The sequence below is a fragment of the Ranitomeya variabilis genome, chromosome 4 (genome assembly GCF_051348905.1).
Source record: "Ranitomeya variabilis isolate aRanVar5 chromosome 4, aRanVar5.hap1, whole genome shotgun sequence".
NCBI classification, from domain to species: domain Eukaryota; kingdom Metazoa; phylum Chordata; class Amphibia; order Anura; family Dendrobatidae; genus Ranitomeya; species Ranitomeya variabilis.
In genome coordinates, this window is record NC_135235.1 from 643122417 (window position 1) to 643146382 (window position 23966).

The following is a 23966-nucleotide window of genomic DNA, read 5'->3' on the forward strand; positions in this document are numbered from 1 at the left end:
GTATTGGGCTATGAGGGGCAGTAATAGGGACACATACGGCAGCAGCGGCTCAGTATTGGGGCATCAGGTGCAGTAATAGGGTCACATACGGCCACAGCAACTCAGTATTGGGGTATCGGGCAGTAATAGAGTAACATACGGCAGCAGATGCTCAGTATTGGCGTATCAGGTGCAGTAATAGGGTCACATGTGTCTTTGTTGTATTCTCTGCAGCCAAGTCCTGGCTGGAAGAAGTTGTGCCAGTCTGGGCCAGATGGAAAAGACGGGAAAAATGAACAATCGTCATCAGAAAGAACATCAATGGTAATTCACCATCTATAACTGTGCTGTGATCTCTTATATGTTCTGTAGGGCTGGCATCTACCACTGACCATATGGAGGTAATATCAATGTTGGTCGTTATATAGAGATTATCTTCAGCAACAGCGCAGTCATCAGCTGAGGTTCTCCTCCACTATTAGGGTGCGTCACCGAGTTGTAATCAAGGTTACCTAGTTAGGGGCCCACTCAGAAATTTCACCCCCCCCCCCCCACACACCGAAACAAAACCCTAGCTACGCCTCTGGCAGCACATCTACAGCTTACACCGGCGATGTGCTGCTGAGAACAATGATGGGGACAGAACTATCACTAACGGATCAGTCTGTCCCCATACAGTATCATGTTATCAGCAGCACATCTGCAGTTTTCATGGAGCAATGTGTTGCTGAAAACAATGACTTTGGTTCCGGCATAAACAATCCAATCACTTGATGAATATGCAGCATTTTTCTTGTTTAGTATAATACACCCCATAGTCCTCCATATATTATAATGTGCCCCATAGTCCTCTATATAGTATAATACACTCCCCATATTCCTCCATATGTTATAATACACTCCCCTGGTCCTCCAAATAGTATAATACACTTCCTATAGTCCTCCATATATTGAAATACACTCCTCAGTCCTCCATATAGTATAACACACTATCCATGGTCCTCCATATAGTATAATACACTCCTTATAGTCCTTCATATAGTATAATACACTCCTTATAGTCATCCATATATTACAATATTAGATAGATGATTACATAAGAATGTATACATCAGTACCTGCGCTGGTATAACTGCCTGTCAGCACAAATCTCCCACAATGATAGAGAATGAAAGAAAATGAAAAATAGTATAAACTGAAAGCTATATTAATATACTTTAAAGTCCAGCATTAAAACCAACGGGCCGGCATGCACGTGTGGTCAATAAGAATGTTCGGTTCTTACCCTTGACAAGAATCCATAAGAGAAGTGATGACGATCCTGGATAGGGATCCGCTGCTAGAGAGAGTCCACAAGATGCCGCTTCACTGCTCGGGCTGGTGATAGAACGTTACACCCCCATAGACATCGCGGCAGTAAGTCAGAACCAACTAAAAAATCCCCCTCGGTGCGGGTAGTGCGATCGGCGCCTGCGCAGGACCTGTGAGCCGTAGTATGCAACGTGACCGCGCACGTGACGAGGGGTAAAGTACGGATGGCGATATGGACCAAAAAGAATAAACAACGCGTTTCGGAGACGTCTGTCTCCTTCCTCAGGTCCTTAAGTATATTAATATAGCTTTCAGTTTATACTATTTTTCATTTTCTTTCATTCTCTATCATTGTGGGAGATTTGTGCTGACAGGCAGTTATACCAGCGCAGGTACTGATGTATACATTCTTATGTAATCATCTACCTAATATTATTTATACCCATTACAATCTTTTGTGGTGATTGTTTGTACCCGCGGCAGGCAAACTGCCTTGTGCTCTATAGCGTCACTCACAGTCATTTATTCATATATTACAATACACTCCTCAGTCCTCCTTATAGTATTATACACTTCCCATAGTCCTAAATATATTAACCCCTTTCTGACCTCGGACAGGATAGTACGTCCGAGGTCAGATCCCCTGCTTTGATGTGGGCTCCGGCGGTGAGCCCACATCAAAGCCTCGACATGTCAGCTGTTTTGAACAGCTGACATGTGCGCGCAATAGCAGCGAGTGGAATTGCGATCCACCTGCCGCTATTAACTAGTTAAATGCCGCTGTCAAAAGCTGACAGCGGCATTTAACTACTGCTTCCGGCCGCGCGGCCGGAAATGCGCTCATCGCTGACCCCCGTCACATGATCGGGGGTCAGCGATGCGTTGGCATAGTAACCAGAGGTCTCCTTGAGACCTCTATGGGTCCTGATGCCGGCTTGCTGTGAGCGCCACCCTGTGGTCGGCGGAAGCATGGCAAAAGTAAAACAAAAATGTTTAAAAAAATATGAAATAAATAAAAAAAAATAAAAGTTTAAATCACCCCCCTTTCGCCCCATTCAAAATAAAACAATAAAAATAAAATCAAATATACACATATTTGGTATCGCCGCGTTCAGAATCACCTGATCAATAAAAAAAAGGATTAACCTGATCCTGATGAAATTAGAAACGCCAAAATTACTTTTTTTTGGCCGCCGCGACATTGCATTAAAATGCAATAACGGGCGATCAAAAGAACATATCTGCACCAAAATGGTATCACTAAAAACGTCAGCTCGGCATGCAAAAAATAAGCCCTCACCCGACCCCAGGTCACAAAAAATTGAGATGCTACGAGTATCGGAAAATGGCGCAATTTTTTTTTTGCAAAATTTTGAATTTTTTTTCATCACTTAGATAAAAAATAACCTAGACATGTTTGGTGTCTATGAACTCATAATGACCTGGAGAATCATAATGGCAGGTCAGTTTTAGCATTTAGTGAACCTAGCAAAAAAGCCAAACAAAAAACACGCATGGGATTGCACTTTTTTGCAATTTCACCGCTCTTGGAATTTTTCCCCATTTTCTAGTACACGACATGTTCTGGCTCTGGGAAGGAGGGGAGCGAAAAACAAACACGGAAAAACGGAAAATCCCAAGGTCATGAAGGGGTTAAAACACACTCTTCCGTCCTCTATATAGAATAATTCACTCCTCAGACCTCCATATAGTATAATACACTCCTTATAGCCTTCTATATATAACAATACACTCAGTCCTCTATATAGTATAATACACTCCTCGTAGTGCTCCATATAGTATAATGCACCACCATACTCATCCATGTAGTACAATTCACTTCCCATAGTATAATGCACCCCATAGTTCTTCATATAGTATAATGTATTCCCCATAGTCCTCGATACAGTATAATGCAGCACACATATAGTATAATGCAGCCACCCCATAGAGCATAATGCAGCCACCCCACAGAGTATATAATGCAGCCACCCCAGAGTATAATGCAGCTCCGCCATATAATATAATGTAACCCTCCCATAGAATATAATGCAGCCTGTTATGATCGGGCGGCCTAAGAGCAGCATGAGACGTACTCTGGAGAAGTTGGTACCTGTACTGCCTGCAGACCCTGAACCTAACACCGCAACTAGAAGTAGCCGTGAAATGTACCTAGCGCTCCCTAGACATCTCGACACAGCCGGAGGACTAATTACTCCTAGAGATATAAAAGGGAAAACTATATTGCCTCAGAGAAAATCCCCAAAGGATAGGCAGCCCCCCACAAATATTGACTGTGAGAGGAGAGGGAAAAAACATACACAGACTGAAATGAGAATTTAGCAAAGGAGGCCACTTCTAGCTAAATAGAAAGGATTGGACAGAGTACTATGCGGTCAGTATTAAAACACTAGAAAATATCCACCACAGAAAATACAACATCTCCACAGCTAACTAAAGATATGGAGGGTATATCTGCATCTCCAGAGATACCAGCTTGGCTAAAAAAAATCCTTATACAGACCAAGCTGGACAAGACAAAACATAGAATAGAACTGAACAATAAGACCACAGCATGTGGACAGCAAAATCAAGGCTAGAACTTATCTTTGTTGAAAAGAACTGCAAAGCAGAAGAGACCAGGCAGGGATGTGAATCCTCCAGGAACAATGGACAACTGGCACTGACTAAAGGGTGAAGCAAGACTAAATAGCCCAGTCCAAATTGCAAAAAGTGAACACACCTGATAAATGCTGTGATTCAGAGACAGCAGCGCTACCACTTACAACCACCGGAGGGAGCCCAAGAGCAGAATTCACAACAGTACCCCCCCCTTGAGGAGGGGTCACCGAACCCTCACCAGAGCCCCCAGGCCGATCCGGACGAGCCAAATGAAAGGCACGAACCAAATCACCAGCATGAACATCGGAGGCAACAACCCAAGAATTATCCTCCTGGCCATAACCCTTCCATTTGACAAGATACTGAAGCCTCCGCCTCGAAAAACGAGAATCCAAAATCTTCTCAACCACATACTCCAACTCCCCATCAATCAAAACCGGGGCAGGAGGATCAACAGAGGGAACAACGGGCACCACATATTTCCGCAACAAAGATCTATGAAAAACATTATGGATAGAAAAAGAGGCTGGAAGGGCCAAACGAAAAGACACTGGATTGATAATCTCAGAAATCCTATAAGGGCCAATAAACCGAGGCTTAAACTTAGGGGAAGAAACTTTCATAGGGACATGATGGGAAGACAACCAGACCAAATCCCCAACCCGAAGCCGGGAACCAACACAGCGACGACGGTTAGCAAAACGCTGAGCCCCCTCCTGAGACAACACCAAATTGTCAACAACATGAGCCCAAATTTGCTGCAACCTGTCAACCACAGAGTCCACCCCAGGACAATCAGAAGGCTCAACCTGCCCTGAAGAAAAACGAGGATGAAAACCAGAGTTACAAAAGAAGAGTGAAACCAAGGTAGCAGAACTAGCCCGATTATTAAGGGCAAACTCGGCCAATGGCAAGAAAGCCACCCAATCATCCTGATCAGCAGAGACAAAGCATCTCAAATAAGTTTCCAAAGTCTGATTAGTTCGCTCGGTTTGGCCATTTGTCTGAGGATGAAATGCGGAAGAAAAAGACAAATCAATGCCCAGCCTAGCACAAAAGGCCCGCCAAATCCTAGAAACAAACTGGGAACCTCTATCGGACACAATGTTCTCCGGAATGCCATGCAAACGAACCACATGCTGAAAAAACAACAAAACCAAATCAGAAGAGGAAGGCAACTTAGGCAAAGGTACCAAATGAACCATCTTAGAAAACCGGTCACAAACCACCCAGATAACTGACATCCTCTGGGAAACCGGAAGATCCGAAATAAAATCCATAGAAATATGCGTCCAAGGCCTCTCAGGAACCGGCAAAGGCAAAAGCAACCCACTAGCGCGGGAACAGCAAGGCTTGGCCCGCGCACAAGTCCCACAGGACTACACAAAAGAACGCACATCCCGTGACAAAGAAGGCCACCAAAAGGACCTACCAACCAAATCTCTGGTACCAAAAATCCCAGGATGACCGGCTAACACAGAACAATGAACCTCCGAAATCACTTTACTAGTCCATCTGTCAGGAACAAACAATTTCCCCACTGGACAGCGGTCAAGCTTATCAGCCTGAAATTTCTGAAGAACCCGTCGTAAATCAGGGGAGATGGCAGAAAGAATCACCCCTTCCTTCAGAATACCGACCGGCTCACGGACCCCATGAGAATCAGGCAAAAAGCTCTTAGAGAGGACATCAGCCTTAACATTCTTAGAACCCGGAAGATACGAGACCACAAAATCAAAACGGGAGAAAAACAGGGACCATCGGGCCTCTCTAGGATTCAGACGTTTGGCAGACTCGAGATAAATCAGATTCTTATGATCGGTCAAGACCACAATACGGTGCTTGGCCCCCTCAAGCCAATGTCGCCACTCCTAAAATGCCCACTTCATAGCCAACAACTCACGATTGCCGACATCATAATTGCGTTCCGCAGGCGAAAACTTTTGAGAAAAGAAGGCACACGGTTTCATCAAGGAACCATCAGAATTCCTCTGAGACAAAACGGCCCCTGCCCCAATCTCAGAAGCGTCAACCTCAACCTGAAAAGGAAGAGAAACATCCAGCTGACGCAACACAGGGGCAGAAGTAAATCGGCGTTTAAGCTCCTGAAAGGCAGAAACAGCCGCAGAGGACCAATTCGTAACATCAGCGCCTTTCTTCGTCACACTGGAGAAGTTGGCAATGAAACGGCGATAAAAATTAGCAAAGCCCAAAAATTTCTGAAGGCTCTTCATGGATGTGGGCTGGATCCAATCATGAATGGCCTGAACCTTAACCGGATCCATTTCTATAGATGAGGGAGAAAAAATTAAGCCCAAAAAAGAAATCTTCTGTACTCCAAAGAGGCACTTAGACCCCTTCACAAACAAGGCATTATCACGAAGGATCTGAAATACCATCCTGACTTGTTTCACATGAGACTCCCAATCATCTGAAAAAATCAAAATATCATCCAAATATACAATCATGAATTTATCAAGATAATTCCGAAATATATAATGCATGAAGGACTGAAACACAGATGGAGCATTAGAGAGTCCGAATGGCATCACAAGGTATTCAAAATGGCCTTCGGGCGTATTAAATGCAGTTTTCCATTCGTCACCCTGCTTAATACGAACCAGATTATATGCCCCTCGAAGGTCAATCTTAGTAAACCAACTAGCCCCCTTAATCCTAGCAAACAGATCAGAAAGCAAAGGCAAAGGGTATTGGAATTTGACCGTGATCTTATTCAAGAGGCGATAATCAATACAGGGTCTCAAGGAGCCATCTTTTTTGGCAACAAAAAAAAAAACTGCTCCCAATGGTGAAGAAGATGGCCGAATATGCCCCTTCTCCAAGGACTCCTTAACATAGCTCCGCATGGCGGTATGTTCTGGCACAGACAGGTTGAAAAGTCGGCCCATAGGGAACTTACAGCCTGGAATCAAGTCAATAGCACAATCACAGTCCCTATGCGGTGGAAGGGAACTGGACTTGGGCTCATTGAATACATCCTGGAAATCTGACAAAAACTCAGGAATTTCAGAAGAGGGGGAGGAGGCAATTGACATCACAGGAACGTCACCATGAACCCCCTGACAACCCCAACTAGTCACAGACATAGATTTCCAATCTAATACCGGATTATGCACCTGTAACCATGGGAAACCCAGCACAATAGCATCATGCAAATTATGCAACACCAGAAAACGACAATCTTCCTGATGGGCTGGCGCCATGCACATGGTCAGCTGTGTCCAAAACTGAGGTTTATTTTTAGCCAACGGTGTAGCATCAATGCCCCTCAAAGGAATAGGACTCTGCAAAGGCTGCAAGGGGAAACCACAACGTCTGGCAAATTCTAAGTCCATTAAATTTAGAGCGGCGCCTGAATCCACAAATGCCATGACAGAAAATGACGATAATGAGCAGATCAGGGTCACAGATAACAGAAATTTAGGTTGTACAGTACTGATGGTAACAGAACTAGCGATTCTCTTGGTACGCTTAGGGCAATCAGAAATAACATGAGCAGAATCGCCGCAGTAAAAACACAACCTATTCTGACGTCTGAATCCTTGTCGTTCAGCTCTAGACACAATCCTATCACACTGCATAGGCTCAGGACTCCGCTCGGAAGACAATGCCATAGTGTGCACAACTCTGCGCTCGCGCAAGCGCCGATCAATCTGAATGGCCAGAGACATAGAATCACTCAGACCAGCAGGCGTGGGGAACCCCACCATAACATCTTTAACGGATTCAGAAAGACACTTTCTGAAGATTGCCGCCAAGGCATCCTCATTCCATTTAGTCAGTACAGACCATTTTCTAAACTTCTGGCAATATGATTCTGCCGCTTCTTGACCCTGAGACAGGGCCAACAAGGTCTTCTCAGCATGATCCACTGAATTAGGTTCGTCATACAATAACCCAAGCGCCTGAAAAAAGGTGTCTACATTAAGCAACGCCAGATTCCCAGATTCCAGGGCAAATGCCCAATCCTGGGGGTCACCACGCAGCAGAGATATAATAATTTTAACCTGCTGGATGGGATCTCCATAGGAACGCGGTTTCAGAGCAAAAAACAGTTCACAATGTCCAAAATTGTGAGATATCATGCAGAGAGATGCAGCAGTCTTGAAATTGCCAAACCTTTGAAGCGTGATCACCGAACAATCAAGCGTTTCATGGCAAATAGCCAACAGGGTCGCAAGAAGCGTGTTGGGCAAAAAAAGGCGCAAAATAACTGCCCATGAATTGAGGAAAATCAAGTGTGAAGCTGCCAAGATGCCATTTGTCACCAGTTTTGCAATATTTCAGAGCTGCAACGTTGCTGGAATAACAAAAAGCACAAGGTGTGCGATACTCAGGGACATGGCCAAGGTAAGGAAGGCTGAAAAACGACCACCTTTGAACAAGAAACATAAGATAAAACTTCAAGACTGGGACAAGAAATATCTTAAGACTGACTTTACAAAGGCTGTATGGACTGATGAAATGAGAGTGACTCTTGATGGGCCAGATGGATGGGCCAGAGGCTGGATCAGTAAAGGGCAGAGAACTCCACTCCGACTCAGACTCCAGCAAGGTGGAGGTGGGGTACTGGTATGGGCTGGTATCATCAAAGATGAACTTGTGGAACCTTTTCGGGTTGAGGATGGAGTGAAGCTCAACTGCCAGACCTACTGCCAGTTTCTGGAAGACAACTTCTTCAAGCAGTGGTACAGGAAGAAGTCGTTATCGTTCAAGAAAAACAAGATTTTCATGCAGGACAATGCTCCATCACATGCCTCCAACTACTCCACAGTGTGGCTGGCCAGTAAAGGTCTCAAAGAAGAAAACAATAAAAGTACACATATTTGGTATCGCTGCATCCGTAACGACCTATAATACTGTCCCACTAGTTAACTAGTTAACCCCTTCAGTGAACACCATTAAAAAAAAAAACAAGACAAAACGCAATGCTTTATCATCATACCGCCGAACAAAAAGTGGAATAACACGCGATCAAAAAGACACATATAAATAAACATGGTACCACTGAAAATGTCATCTTGTCCCGCAAAAAACAAGCCCCCATACAGCTCCATCACCAGAAAAATAAAAAAGTTCTCAGAATAAAGCGATGAAAAAATAATAATTTTTTATCTAAAATAGTTTTTATTGTATGAAAGAGCCAAAACAAAAAAATGATATAAATGAGGTATCGCTGTCATCGTACTAATCCGAAGAATAAAACTGCTTTATCAATTTTACCACATGTGGAACAATAAAACCCGCCCCCCTCAAAAGTAATTATTGAATTGCTGTTTTTCTGGTCATTCTGCCTGACAAAAATCGAAATGAAAAGCGATCATAAAATGTCATGTGCCCGAAAATGGTACCAATAAAAACTTCAACTGATCCTGCAAAAAACAAAACCTCACATGACTCTATGGGCCAAAATATGGAAAAATTATAGCTCTCAAAATGTGGTGATGCAAAAACTGATTTTTGCAATAAAAAGTGTCTTTTAGTGTGTGACAGCTGCCAAACATAAAACCCCGCTATAAATAGTAAATCAAACCCCCCTTTATCACCCCCTTATTTAAGGAAAAATTCTAAAAGAAAAAAAAATTATTTCCATTTTCCCAATAGGGTTAGGTTTAGGGCTAAAGTTAGGGTTAGGGTTGGGGCTAAAGTTGGGTTAGGGTTTGGATTACGTTTACAGTTGGGATTAGGGTTAGGGTTGCGATTAGGGTTAAGGGTGTGTTCAAGTTAGGGGTGTGGTTAGGGTTATGGTTGGGGTCCAATCTCAATTCCAGCCAATTTTGCGTTGAAAAGTCAATCGGTGCTCCTTCTCCTTCCCTTCCGAGCTCTGCCATGCGCCCAAACAGTGGTTTACCCCCACATATGGGGTATCAGCGTACTCAGGACAAATTGTACAACATCTTTTGGGGTCCAATTTCTCCTGTTACCCTTAGTAAAATAAAACAAATTGGATCTGAAGTAAATTTTGTGTGAAAAAAAGTTAAATGTAAATTTTTTTAAAACATTCCAAAAATTCCTGTGAAGCACCTGAAGGGTTAATAAACTTCTTGAATGTGGTTTTGAGCACTTTGATGGGTGCAGATTTTAGAATGGTGTAACTTTTGGGTATTTTCTATCATATAGACCCCTTAAAGCGACTTCAAATGTGATGTGGTCCCTAAAAGAAAATGGTGTTGTAAAAATGAGAAATCGCTGGTCAACTTTTAACCCTACCTAACAAAAAAAAATTTTGGTTCCAAGATTGTGCTGATGTAAAGTAGACATGTGGGAAATGTTACTTATTAAGTATTTTGTGTGACATATCTGTGTGATTTAAGGGCATGAAAATTCAACGTTGGAAAATTGCTAAATTTTCGCCAAATTTCTATTTATTTTCACAAATAAACGCAAGTCATATCAAAGAAATTTTACCACTACGATGAAGTACAATATGTCACGAGAAAACACTGTCAGCATCACCGGGATCCATTGAAGCGTTCCAGAGTTATAACCTCATATAGGGACAGTGGTCAGAATTGTAAAAATTGGCCTGGTCATTAACATGCAAACCACCCTTGGGCGTAAAGGGGTTAATGTATGGCACTACACTGTATTTTGTGAACTGTGGGCGATCATAATGTGTGTGGGGGGAATATGGAGGATTCATACTGTTTCACAGAAACCATTGTGGGAACATCATATTGTGCGCGGGGATCAATATTGGAGTGCATTATAATGTGTATATTGGCGCTCCGTTGGAGGTGTCATACTATGTGGAGGGACATATTGCGGGTGTTATACTGTGTGTATGCCATGAAAAGGATATCACACTTTGTGGATTCAGTGTAGTGGGTGGGACAATAAAGGGCATCACTAAGGCCACTATGTCTATATATATGCTACAATACAGTTCCCTCTACCCTAACTTGGAGTTGGCAGATTTGCTCTTCTATGACTGCATCTAATGTCATGATCCTGCTGATTAATTTTTGTTTTATTCTTTTTTTCGTGGGGGAGTGGGCATTTAATTAACAGATCAAGTTATTAATTAGATTATATAAGTGGGACACTATATAATCTATAATAAGTAGGATGCTTATTTGACAACTATCCTAAACATGTATATCTCCATGGCCGATATTAAATTGAACAGAAGGGAACAACACCAGACAGCTGCAGCTAAACAGTATATATACTTTATTTACATGGTTGATATATAGCTGTAATATATGGATACTAATTGCTTTTCAATAACAATCATTGGTAATTGTATATATTTATAACAATCATTTATTGCTCTAAATTGTTTTCCCTTTCTGTTATAGATGTGCCACTTTACTTGACTATAACATGTATTGTTTCTTCCACATATTGCCAATAAAATGTTAAAAACAAAAAATGGCTACTTCTCTGAGTGTGTTCTTTGATGTCTAATAAGTGATGATTTGTCTGTAAAACATTTCCTACATTCTGAACATGAAAATGGCTTCTCCCCTGTGTGAATTCTCTCATGTGTAACCAGATGTGATTTCTCGTTAAAGCATTTCCCACATTCGGAACATGAAAATGGCTTCTCTCCTGTGTGAATTCTCTGATGTATAACAAGTTTGGATTTCTCTGTAAAACGTTTTTCGCATTCTGTACATGAAAATGGTTTCTCCCCTGTGTGAGTTCTCAGATGTCTAACAAGATTGCATTTCTCTGTAAAACATTTCCCACACTCTGAACATGAAAATGGCTTATCAACTGTATGACTTCTCCTCTGATGTGTAACAACATGTGATTTCTCTGTAAAACATTTTCCACAATCTGAACACGAAAAAGGCTTCTTTCCCAAGTGTATTCTCTGATGTTTTACAACATCTGGTTTCCGACTAAAATATTTTCCACATTCTGAGCATAGAAATGGCTTCTCCCCTGTGTGAATTCTGTGATGTGCTACAAGGTGAGATTTATCAGTAAAACATTTCCCACATTCTGAACATGAAAATGGTTTCTCCCCTGTGTGAGTTCTCTGATGTCTAATAAGATTGCATTTCTCTGTAAAACATTTCCCACACTCTGAACATGAAAATGACTTATCAACTGTATGATTTCTCCTCTGATGTGTAACAAGATGTGATTTCTCTGTAAAACATTTTCCACAATCTGAACACGAAAAAGGCTTCTTTCCCAAGTGTATTCTCTGATGTTTTACAACATCTGGCTTCCGACTAAAATATTTTCCACATTCTGAGCATAGAAATGGCTTCTCCCCTGTGTGAATTCTGTGATGTGTGACAAGATGAGATTTATCAGTAAAACATTTCCCACATTCTGAACATGAATATGGCCTCTCCCCTGTGTGACTTCTATGATGTCTAACAAGATTTGATTTTTGATTAAAACATTTCCCACATTCTAAACATGAAAATAACTTCTCCCCTGTGTAAGCTATTTCGTGTTCAACAGCCCTTCTTTGACTTTTATTTTGCATATGCGTCTTTGTTGAAGCAGAAGAAAGGTCCTGCGTTAAAGGATCAGAATATAGATGTTTCCTTTCAGGGGCTGGAAACATATCTGGGATGATGGCAAACTCTTTATATGTATCTGGTGTGATTCCATGATCTTCTGGATCAAAATCTGAAAATATCAGATATCCATCTGAGCTTGTGGTACATTCATCTGTGAAGAAATAAACTTATTATTTTTCAATATCAGTGCTTTGAAAGTAAATTTTCCTCAAGTGAAGCGCATTGAAAGTGTGGGGCTCTAGGCTTTCACAAAATGTCGGGGGAACCCCCACACCACCGAAGACTCCCTACTACCAGCCTGGAACTCGCAGCGTCACACAGCTGAACACCCCCTCCTCCCAGTCCAGGGTCCGCAGCATCACCCGCAGTATCACTCGACTGAATTCCTACATGCACGATCGACATCTCCAACTATCAGTCAGCTGGCACCCTATACACATCAGACAACCGAACCTGTTGATATTGGCAGATTCTGTCAAAACTAGCAAAAATATCAATGAATAATTTTTTATGAAAATTCAGACAGTAGCTCAGGGCAGAGGCAGGAATGCACTTTAGAACACAATGTGAATTGCCTCGATTCTGCTATTTTGACATTTTTAGAATGGAAAACAAAATTCTTTGTGATGCTTTGTTTGTTAGTATTCTAACGCCTGGCATTTATGGCATGTATAAATACAATTTAGCCATTTTTATTCATGCTATTTTCCGTTCACCATTAATATTGTGCTAACGGTATTATACCGGTTGTTACGATTATAGGGACACAAAATATGTCCATGCTTATTTTAATTGTTTTGCTCCTTGATTTCTATTATTAACCTTATAGAGAAAAATCTTGTACACTTACTTTTTTCCCTCGTAATGTACTGACATGTAGGATATATCTGTATATACAGATTTATTCCAGTGTAAAGAAGAATGCTATTAAGGTTTTTAGGCCGGGGTCACACTAGCGTATGGCATCCAATGCAAGAGCATCGGATGCGATATGCTAATGACCCACGGCTCCTGCTCTGCTGCGAGCGGGAGCCAAGTGTCATGTTACTGTGCTCCGAGCCTCTCACACAGAGAGAATTGGAGCACAGGTGTGGAGGAGAAAGTAATTTCTCCAACTCCTCCACTGCCAGCGTCGGCGTATATCGCACCACCGACTCGGCATGAGAAAATAATCGCAGATGTGATCTGCCCTATAAATTACCAGTGGTCCGAGTGTAATGCGATGTTTTCTCGCGTAGCACTTGTTCGTATTCTACCCTAGTTTGACCCCGGCCTTAGGCTGAGAAAATTCTCCTGTACATGACAGTGTAGCCTGTGGCTGACTGGTAGTCTTCCTACCTTTCATATCAGGGGTACTGTGTTCGAATTCCCTGCGTGACAAGTTTCAAAAATATGTTGACATACAACCACTGAGAACAGTGTCTTGTGTTAGACAGGTCTCTGAACATAGATAGTACTCTTATGCAGTAGCACAGAAGTGTGCTATGGCTGCAGAGGAGAAACTTTCATATGAAACTATGTAATAAAGTATTTTTGTGTAAGTACAACATTTTTAAGTGTAAAATTCACAAAAAAAATGTGTGAGCATATCTTAAACATGCAACATATAATTTTACAGAAGAGTGACAGAGTACAGTCTTTGACATCTCTTACTACTCACCTGTATGGGTATCTGTAGGAATCTCCACTTTACACTGCTCATCACCCCTCACATATGTCTCTGTAGCATTAATATGGGTCAGATTTTTACCCTGAAACAAATGTTGCAAAAGTCACAGATGGAGAAGTCACAAAAGATTACACCATGTTCCAAATTATTATGCAATTTGGATTTAAGTGTCATAAAGATTTAATTGTTTTGTTTTTCAAATAAACTCATAGATGGTACTGTGACTCAGGGCTCAATGGATCACTGAAATCAATCTTAAACACCTGTGATAATTATTTTTTCAGGTGATTCTAATTAAAGGAAAACTACTTAAAAAGTATGTTCCACATTATTAAGCAGGACACAGTTTTCAAGTAACATGGGAAAGAAAAAGGATCTCTCTGCTGCTGAAAAGCATCAAAGAGTGCAATGCCTTGGTCAAGGGATGAAAATATTAGATATTTCCTGAAAACTTAAGCGTGATCATCGTACTGTTAAGAAATTTGTGGCTGAATCTGAGCACAGACGTGTTCGTGCTGATAAACGCATAAAGAGGAAGGTTTCTGCCAGGCAAGTTCATCGGATTAAGAGAGCAGCTGCTAAAAAGCCATTAAAAACCAGCAAACAGATATTTAAAGCTGGTGCCTCTGGAGTCCCTCGAACCTCAAGGTGTAAGATCCTTCAAAGGCTTGCTTTGGTTCATTAACCTACTATTTGGCCACCCCTAAACAGTGTTCACAAGCAGAAACGGTTGCAGACTAATTTTCAAAAAGTCTTGTTTACTGATGAGCGTCGAGCAACCCTGGATGGTCCAGATAGATGGAGTAGTGGATGGTTGGTGGATGGCCACCATGTCCCAACAAGGCTGCGATGTCAGCAAGGAGGTGGAGGAGTCATGTTTTGGGCCGGAATAATGGGGAAACAGTTGGTAGGGCCCTTTAAGGTTCCTGAAGGTGTGAAAATTACCTCTGCAAAGTATATAGAGTTTCTGACTGACAACTTTCTTGCATGGTATAAAAAGCAGAAATGTGCCTTCAGGAGCAAAATCATCTTTATGCATGACAATGCACCATCTCATTCTCTGAGTCATTGGCTGCTATGGGCATAAAAGGAGATAAACTCATGGTGTGGCCACCATCTTCCCCTGACCTCAACCCTATAGAGAACCTTTGGAGTATCATCAAGCAAAGGATCTATGAGGGTGGTAGGCAGTTCACATCAAAACAGCAGTTCTGGAAAGCTATTCTGACTTCATGCAAAGAAATACAAGCAGAAACTCTCCAAAAACTCACAAGTTCAATGGATGCAAGAATTGTAAAGGAGATATCAAAGAAGGGTTCCTATGTTAACATGTAACTTGGCGTGTTAGGATGTTTTGGAGTTAAATAGCTTTTTTGTTCAGTGAATGTGACCTCCTAATGCTGCTAATTCCACAAATGAGCATTTTCAGTTCTTTAAAGCATATCAAATGTTTAGAAATTCTACTGTGCCTAATAATTGGGAACAGTGCATTTTGAGGTTTTATTCATTTTGGAGATTATACTGTTATCATTGGGAGGTTTCTTCAATAAAATTTGATGTATAATCAAACGGGTGATGACTTTTATTAGACTGACTGTCATTTGCACCGACCATTTAGGAAAATCCGACAAAAATATCATTTGCATAATAATTTGGAACATGGTGTATGTAGAAGAATATAGTAAAGTATAGATCATAAATAAACATGACGACACAAAATGACAGCAGTAATTCTTAGCTGTCTCCATTACCAGAAAATTGTGAGAAGATCCAGACAACATCTAACGTCTACGATCATACAGTCATCTCCACAAGTATAAAACATACACTGAATGGCCACATTATTAGAGACAACCATAAAAGTGGGGCTTGTGCGAATTGATTTGCATGACCCCATCCATCAGCCAAGTCAGTAGTCTATGGCCACGGGATATGAGCACTGAGAACATGTCTTACTTGACAGTTCCTATTTTGATTAGCTGGCCATGTGTAACGGCATCGATGCAGCATGAAGAACCTGTGATAGGGAATTTAGATTGTGAGCCCCAACGGGGACAGTGATGATAATGTGTGCAAACTGTAAAGCGCTGCGGAATATGTTAGCGCTATATAAAAATAAATAAATAATTAAATGTCAAGAAAGGCCTGGCTAAACAGAAGAAATATATGGTGGCAGAAAGGAAGCGGTTCTCAAGGTTCCCATCCAGCTTAACTGCTGAACCAAAACCATATTTACCATCTAGTATTGAGTTGACTTTCAGAACGTCAACAATTCGGTATATCATACTTTCTACTGAGTTTTGATATACAGCTCTGGCAAAAATTAAGAGACCACTGCAAAATGTTCAGTTTGTCGGATTTTTCTCTTTCTAGGTATATTTTTGAGTAAAATGTAAATTGTTCTTTTATGCTATAAACTTCTGACGTATCTCCGAATTTCCAAGCAATACATTTTGTATTTTTTTTCTGACAAAGAAAAATGGTCAAAATAAAAACCCCCCAGTGCTTTCAGACCTCAATTAATGCAAAGAATACAAGTTCATAATCATTTAGAAACAACAATACTAATGTTTTACCTCAGGAAGAGTTCATAAATCAATATTTTGTGGAATAACCATGATTTTTAATCACAGCTTTCATGCGTCTTGGCATGCTTTCCACTAGTTTTTCACACTGCTTTTGGCACAAAAATTTAAGCAGTTCTTCTTTGTTTGATGGCTTGTGACTATCCATCATCCTCTTGATGATATTCCAGAGGTTTTCAATGGAGTTCAGGTCTGGCGATTGGGCTGCCCATGACAGGGTTTTGATGTGGTGGTCTCTTAATTTTTGCCAGAGCTGTAGTTCTGCTGAAATAATGGTCCAAGAGAAAAAGTATTTGCTGCAGGAAGCCTAGATGGAGGTGATGACATGCTCGGAATAACCTGTTCTACCTTGTCCAAGAGATGGTCTACAGGATTATTATTTGAGGACTGTGAAGGCCGGGGAAGTCAGAAAAACATGGTTTCATGTTCCTGGAAGCAATAAATGCCTATGTGACCATTGTGACATGGTGCATTGTTCTTCTACGCACGATAAACATCTGCCAAGAAGAGATTATCTTGGTTGACCACATACTTAAGTAAGCGTTAGTTTCCAAACATCTTTCCAGAAGGTTTAGGGGAGTGGGAATAAAAGAAGGTACATTGTGGAGATTAGAAATGCACTGTTACGACCGAACGGACGCGGCTTAGCTTAGTTAGCTTACGCTCCCACATCGCCAGGCCACGACGACGTGGGGCGTGCATCTCAGGTGGTAATAGAATGTGGATCCACTGGACCACAGGGAGGGCGCAGGCCTACACTGACTAGGGAAGGGCAGCGAGCTTGGTCTGTGACAGCTGAGTATGTGGGCAAGGTGGTGACATGCAGGACTAGATGACACTGCACAACTTCCGGTATGAAGAAACAAAAAGTTTACAACATAAAGCCATCATACAGAAGACAAGACATAACAATGCTAGGCTCCCGATTCCGCGCATCTATCAAGGGTGAACATCTCAGGACAGCAGACGTCAGACAATGGCAAGAGGTCATGACAGGTTGATGCAGTCCAGGGTCATCTGGCCCAGGCATATCACGAAAATCTCTCTCAGGCCTCAGGCGTAGCACAGGCACAGCAGGGGAACATCAGATACTGCCCTCGGACAGACGTCATCACAGGATGGACCCCAGGCAACAGGACGGACATCAGGACACAAGCAAAACACGAACAGCACGGATCCAGGAACACCGACATGGAAGCTCAAGACATCGGCTGGTCAGATCCAGGACACACAAGTGGAGCCGTAACCGAGGAACACGAGTAGACTGGAGACTGCCCAAAAACACGGTGGAGGAGCCCATCCAGGAACCCGAGTGGAACCGACTCTGAAACACCAACTGGATCACCAGGACCACAGAATGGATATCTGGAAACAGGCTGGACATCTGGAACAAAGGCAGGACATCTGGACTCCGGACAACAGACATGGCTCTAGGCAGGGAACAGCAGGACATCCTGGAATACTCCAAGCACCAGGCGATGGACATCAGGCTCCAGGCAAAAGGCAGAGGTAGACAGGCTCCAGACACTAAGCAGCAGTCGTCGGGCTCCGGGCACCAGGCAGCAGTCGTCAGACTCCGGGCACCAGGCAGCGGTCATCAGACTCTAGGAACCAGGCAATGGTCATCAGGCTCCGGAGAACAGACACAACCTAGAGGGAACTCAAGAGGTATGGTGCAAGCACCGCAGGATCGGAACGGAGCTAGAACCGCATAGTACGCTGAGCATAGCATAGTAGATGCTTCACAGGAACACCGGACTCCGTCTTCAAAAGACAAACACAGATTTATTTTCCAGACACAGTTTACAGGACACTCACAGTCACTGGGTACATGGTTCAAAACCCAGAAGGACTTCAAGAATATCACACAGCAGGAATCCACATTCAAGGCAAGGACTTTGGTGCCAAAATATAGACAGGACGGGTCCGGGAACAAAGACACCAGCTTTCCTAAAACTCATAGCAGGCAGAACAGGAGCTGAAGACCAGGCAGACCAAGAGCAACATGGAGGACCAAACACACATGGCTAGGTTCAGAAACCTAATGAGAAGCTCTGGCCACACCCAATAGGGAAGAGGAACTTTAAATAGGAGCTGCCCCTCAGCAATATGCTGGGGACAGCAATTCAAGCGCACACACTGCCCCTAATAAAAGCGGGAAAAGTGTGGCCGCTCGCACCCTAAGCAAAGACAGAAACAGTACAGCATAGTCAGCACAGGAACTGAGGCCTAGGGCACCTGGGAGTGGCTGCAAAACTGGACAAACGTGGAATGTCATGCACCAGCTGCAGAGGACCTCGCAACCCACGGATAGCTTCCACAGCGGCAGCCAGGGACCACACACGCGGATGGTCAAGCAGCGGAGCAAAGACTCTACAACACATGTATGGCTACGCAGCAGAGCGGGGAACTGGGCAGCATCCACACAGATAAAAGACAACAGTAAACCAGATGATTAGGGGGAAAAGAGCAAAGGGTAAAAGCACAGACATGCAGAGTAACGCCAGGGAAACAAGGCAACAAACACACCGGTGTTACATGCACAGAAACAAAGTATAAGTAAGCTCCTGAAGGAGAATTAATAAATCTGTTTAGTATGCAGGAACTGTTAAATGTGGTGTCATGGAACATGGCAGGATATGAGGAAAGCTACTAAATGTACAGCTAATTTTGAAGTATATTAAAAAGTTGTCTCCACCAAGTCAGGCTACAAGAGACGCATATGACTCCGTCTTGGTGCAATCTTTGCATAGAGTATGGATAAAACATGAGTATCATGCATTTCATACATCTTAATCTAGAGAAGTCTCCTAGTTCACAGGAGCATTCCTGTAATATACTATATGTCATTACTCCTCTAAAGACAAGAAAGGGGGATATGTTGGTGCTCATTGCACCATTTAACAATAAGAATGTATTTTTGTCATATATTGTTCTCCAGCAAACCATGGAAAAAAATATTAGAACATTTGTCTACTTTACCAGATGAATAATTCATGTGCTTGGAGATTTCAATAATGTTATTAATGCAAACATGGATAAAATTCCAGAAGAGGAGAGTGGAAGAGAAAACAAGATCATTATTTTTAGAGGATGTGTGGAGAGGTAAACACCGAAGAGCAGTTTATCTGTACTTCATCTACATATAAGACTCTCTCAAGAATAGACTTAGCTTTGAGGAACTGGGAAGCACTGGCGTATATAGATATAGAACACCTGTCAGACCATCCTCTAATAGTAGTGAAAATGAGATGGGAGAGACTTAAGGCCCCTTACTGTCGGAAAAACCCACCTATATTAATGGGTTTGGCCCACAGGCAGTGTGTATGGCACCTTCAGTCAATTGATGGTTGTGGGAGATGTCAATAACGTATGTCCAATTTCATACTGCTAATATAATTGTTCCCTGGAGATAAGCTTCCAGCCGATGTCTTTTCTTAGAGAACATAGGAGCACTTAGCTACTGTGTATGGTAGAGATGGCTGTTGGCTGAACGATCTGCCAAAGCATCATTCGACTGACAGCCATCTAATGTGAATAGCCAGCCTCTGTCCTAGAAGACAGTTGGGGTGGAAACTTAACCCGTCCTGGCTTTCTTTTATTAATAGTGAAAGAGTGTGATAGCAGATTAAGGAGCACTTCTACTTCAATATAAATTCTGGTCCAAAAGACATTTACAGTGCCTTGCGAAAGTATTCGACTCCCTGGAACTTTTCAACCTTTCCCACATATCATGCTTCAAACATAAAGACACCAAATGTAAATTTTTGGTGAAGCATCAACAACAAGTGGAACACAATTGTGAAGTTGAACAAAATTTATTGGTTATTTAAATTTTTTGTGGAAATTCAATAACTGAAAAGAGGGGCGTGCAATATTATTCGGCTCCTTTACTTTCAGTGCAGCAAACTCACTCCAGAAGTTCATTGTGGATCTCTGAATGATCCAATGTTGTCCTAAATGATGATAATTATAATCCACCTGAGTGTAATCAAGTCTCCGTATAAATGCATCTGCTCTGTGATAGTCTCAGGGTTCTGTTTGAAGCACACAGAGCATCATGAAGACAAAGGAACACAACAGGCAGGTCCGTGATACTGTTGTGGAGAAGTTTAAAGCTGGATTTGGATACAAAATGTTTTCCAAAACCTTAAACATCACAAGGAGCACTGTGCAAGCGATCATATTGAAATGGAAGGAGTATCATACCACTGCAAATCTACCAAGACCCGGCCATCCCTCTAAACTTTCATCTCAAACAAGGAGAAGACTGATCAGAGATGCAGCCAAGAGGCCCATGATCACTCTGGATGAACTGCAGAGATCTACAGCTGAGGTGGGACAGTCTGTCCATAGGACAACAATCAGTCGTACACTGCCAAATCTGGCCTTTATGGAAGAGTGGCAAGATGAAAGCCATTTCTCAAAGATGCTTTGCACACAAAGGAAAAAAAAAAAGCGATTATGATTTTTGGAGGTGCAGTTCATGCTTTTTTTCCTTTTTGTGCAAAGCATGTTCTAGTCTCTTTCTTGGACCAGCACTCCTTCCATTTGGCACAGGTGATTTTAATTGGCAGGAAACTGCAAAGTAAGGGGTCTAGCCCATTTTGGCTCTCACTGAAGAGCTTTAGGAAGGTGAGTTTCAGTGCTCCTTTCATTTTGGTGCTGGTGCTGTGTGGCGGCCATTTTTGCTGTGGCTTTGTGCTGGTGGGGCAGCGCAGTCTGGAGTCATGGGGGCTCAGTCTCGCAGCATGGGTGCTGTGGGGCAACAGGCCGTCCGCCCTGCTGGTGCATTGCCGCTGTGGCGGTGGTCGCCGCACGGCTCCGCTCCGTTAGGGCGGTAGGACCCACTACAAGGTTTGCCGTGACGTGGCAGTGGGCTTCATACAGTCTGATCAGAATGTTAAACTGAAAACCTCATATTCAGTTATATAAATTTTTGCCTAGCGGCTTTAGATCAACTTATGATTTTTGGAGGTGCGGTTCATGCCTTTTTTTTTCCTTTTTGTGCAAAGCATTTCTCAAAGATATCCATAAAAAGTGTTGTTTAAAGTTTGCAACAAGCCACCTGGGTGACACACCAAACATGTGGAAGAAGGTGCTCTGGTCAGATGAAACCAAAATCGAAGTTTTTGGCAACAATGCCAAACGATATGTTTAGTGTAAAGGCAACACAGCTCATCACTCTGAACACACCATCCCCACTGTCAAATATGGTGGTGGCAGCATCATGGTTTGGACCTGCTTTTCTTCAGCAGGGACAGGGGAGATGGTTAAAATTGGTGAGAAGATGGGTGGGAAGATGGATGGAGCCAAATACAGGACCATTCTTGAAGAAAACCTGTTGGAGTCAGCAAAAGACCTGAGACTGGGATGGAGATTTGTCTTCCAACAAGACAATGATCCCAAACATAAAGCAAAATCTACAATGGAATGGTTCACAAATAAAAGTATCCAGGTGTTTGACTTGGCCAAGTCAAAGTCCAGACCTCAATCCAATCGAGAATCTGTGGAAAGAGCTGAAAACTGCTGTTCACAAACAATCTCCATCAAACCTCACTGAGCTCGAGCTGTTTGCCGAGGAAGAATGGGCAAGAATTTCAGTCTCTCGATGTACAAAACTGATAAGAGACATACGCCAAGCGATTTGCAGCTGTAATCGCAGCAAAAGGTGGCATAACAAAGTATTAAGTTAAAGGGGCCGAATAATATTGCACGCCCCACTTTTCAGTTTTTGAGTTTCCACAAAAATTTAAATTAACCAAAAATGTTGTTCAACTTTACCATTGTGTTCCACTTGTTGTTGTGTTGTTGATTCTTCATCAAAAATTTACATTTGGTATCTTTATGTTTGAAGCATGATAAGTGGGAAAAGGTTGAAAAGTTCCAAGGAGCCGAATACTTTTGCAAGGCACTGTATTATGGGAGGAGAACTATCTCAAGGAGGATTACAAGGAAATGGACAGCATGTGATTTAAATATGAGTATCTGAGCAAAGGGTCTGAATGCTTAGGACCATGTGATATTTCAGTTTTTCTTTTTTAATAAATATGCAAAAATTTCTACATTTCTGTTTTTTTTTCAGTCAAGATGGGGTGCAGAGTGTACATTAATGAGAAAAAAAATGAACTTTTTTGAATGTAACAAATGGCTGCAATGAAACAAAAAGTGAAAAATTTAAAGGGGTCTGAATACTTTCCATACCCACTGTATAATTAATGCAAAAAAGTTTCAGTACTTTGAAACACTATTATTTTTGCAAATATAAAGATGCAGAATATTTTTATGCCGATTTTCTGATATTTATTTAGTGGAAACTTAGCAACAATTCAAATAACTAAAACACTATTGTGAATTATAAACACTTACAGAAATTGCACTACAAAATTTGGTCCTCGTTCAGTGACAACTCTTTTTTGCTTGTCTTTTGTACTCCTGCATCAGATCATTTCTTACAATTGTCCAAGAGGAATCTGCAAGCATTGATGGAAAAGAGTCTAGATGTAAGAAATTAATCTTTAAGAACATGTTTTGAGATTTTCCACCAACACTTCATAGTTATCTGCTCTTGAGTTTTCTAAAAAAAAATAGTTACCACTAATGGGAAAGCTGCCCATGCAGTCTTTTCCTTGCCGTGCAACAAACAGAGAAACTCCTCATCTTGAAGAAGCTTACGAATCTGAAGTCCAATAAGCACTCCATCCTTTATATTTGCTTCACTGAACCTTGGAAATTTATCAATGAGATACTTGAAAGCTTTTGCATTTTTTATCCATTGCCTTTAGAAAGTTATTCATTAGGTCCATCTTGATATGAAATAGTGGTAACAAAATCTTATGTTGGTCAATGAGTGCTGGATGCAGGACATTTTTACTCCCTGTTTGAGGTGAATGTCGGAGAGGCAGGTCTCTTATTGTAGTGATATTCTCTTACATGACTATCCCACTCACAAAGAAAGCAGCAGTACTTTGGGTGTCCAGCCTGGAGACCAAGTAAGAGGGCAAGTGGTCTCAAAGGGGCCACAAATGTTGGTCTTAGTTCAGGCACCTCGACAGCTGTTTCATGTTGTCATAGGTTTCTTTCATGTGGACTGCATAACCAACTGGAATTAAAAGTAGCGTATTTCCATTTTGTCACAAAACGGTTTTTAGGCTTGTTTTTAATGAATTGATTCAATTGATCCATTCACCTGGATTAGTACTTACTTTCAGAGCTTTCATTAAACTGTTGATGTTGTTGCATGCCACAAAATCGCTTTCCATGAAGAAGTATTGGACAATATCTTTATCA

General features: G+C 41.9%; 2 protein-coding genes across 2 annotated transcripts in view; one reads left to right on the forward strand and one right to left on the reverse strand.

The window, feature by feature from the left end:
• LOC143767341 (uncharacterized) overlaps window positions 1-23966 on the forward strand; it is an 855449-nt gene that overhangs the window by 358476 nt on the left and 473007 nt on the right. The gene's annotated exons all lie outside the window — the stretch shown is intronic.
• Window positions 1-23966, reverse strand: part of LOC143767040 (uncharacterized) — a 153360-nt gene that overhangs the window by 70956 nt on the left and 58438 nt on the right. Inside the window, exons 11-12 of the mRNA XM_077255061.1 lie at window positions 14083-14173; window positions 11316-12573 (exon numbers count right to left, since the gene is read on the reverse strand). Coding sequence (XP_077111176.1) covers window positions 11316-12573; window positions 14083-14173 — 1349 coding nt within the window. The remainder of the gene's footprint in view (window positions 1-11315; window positions 12574-14082; window positions 14174-23966) is intronic.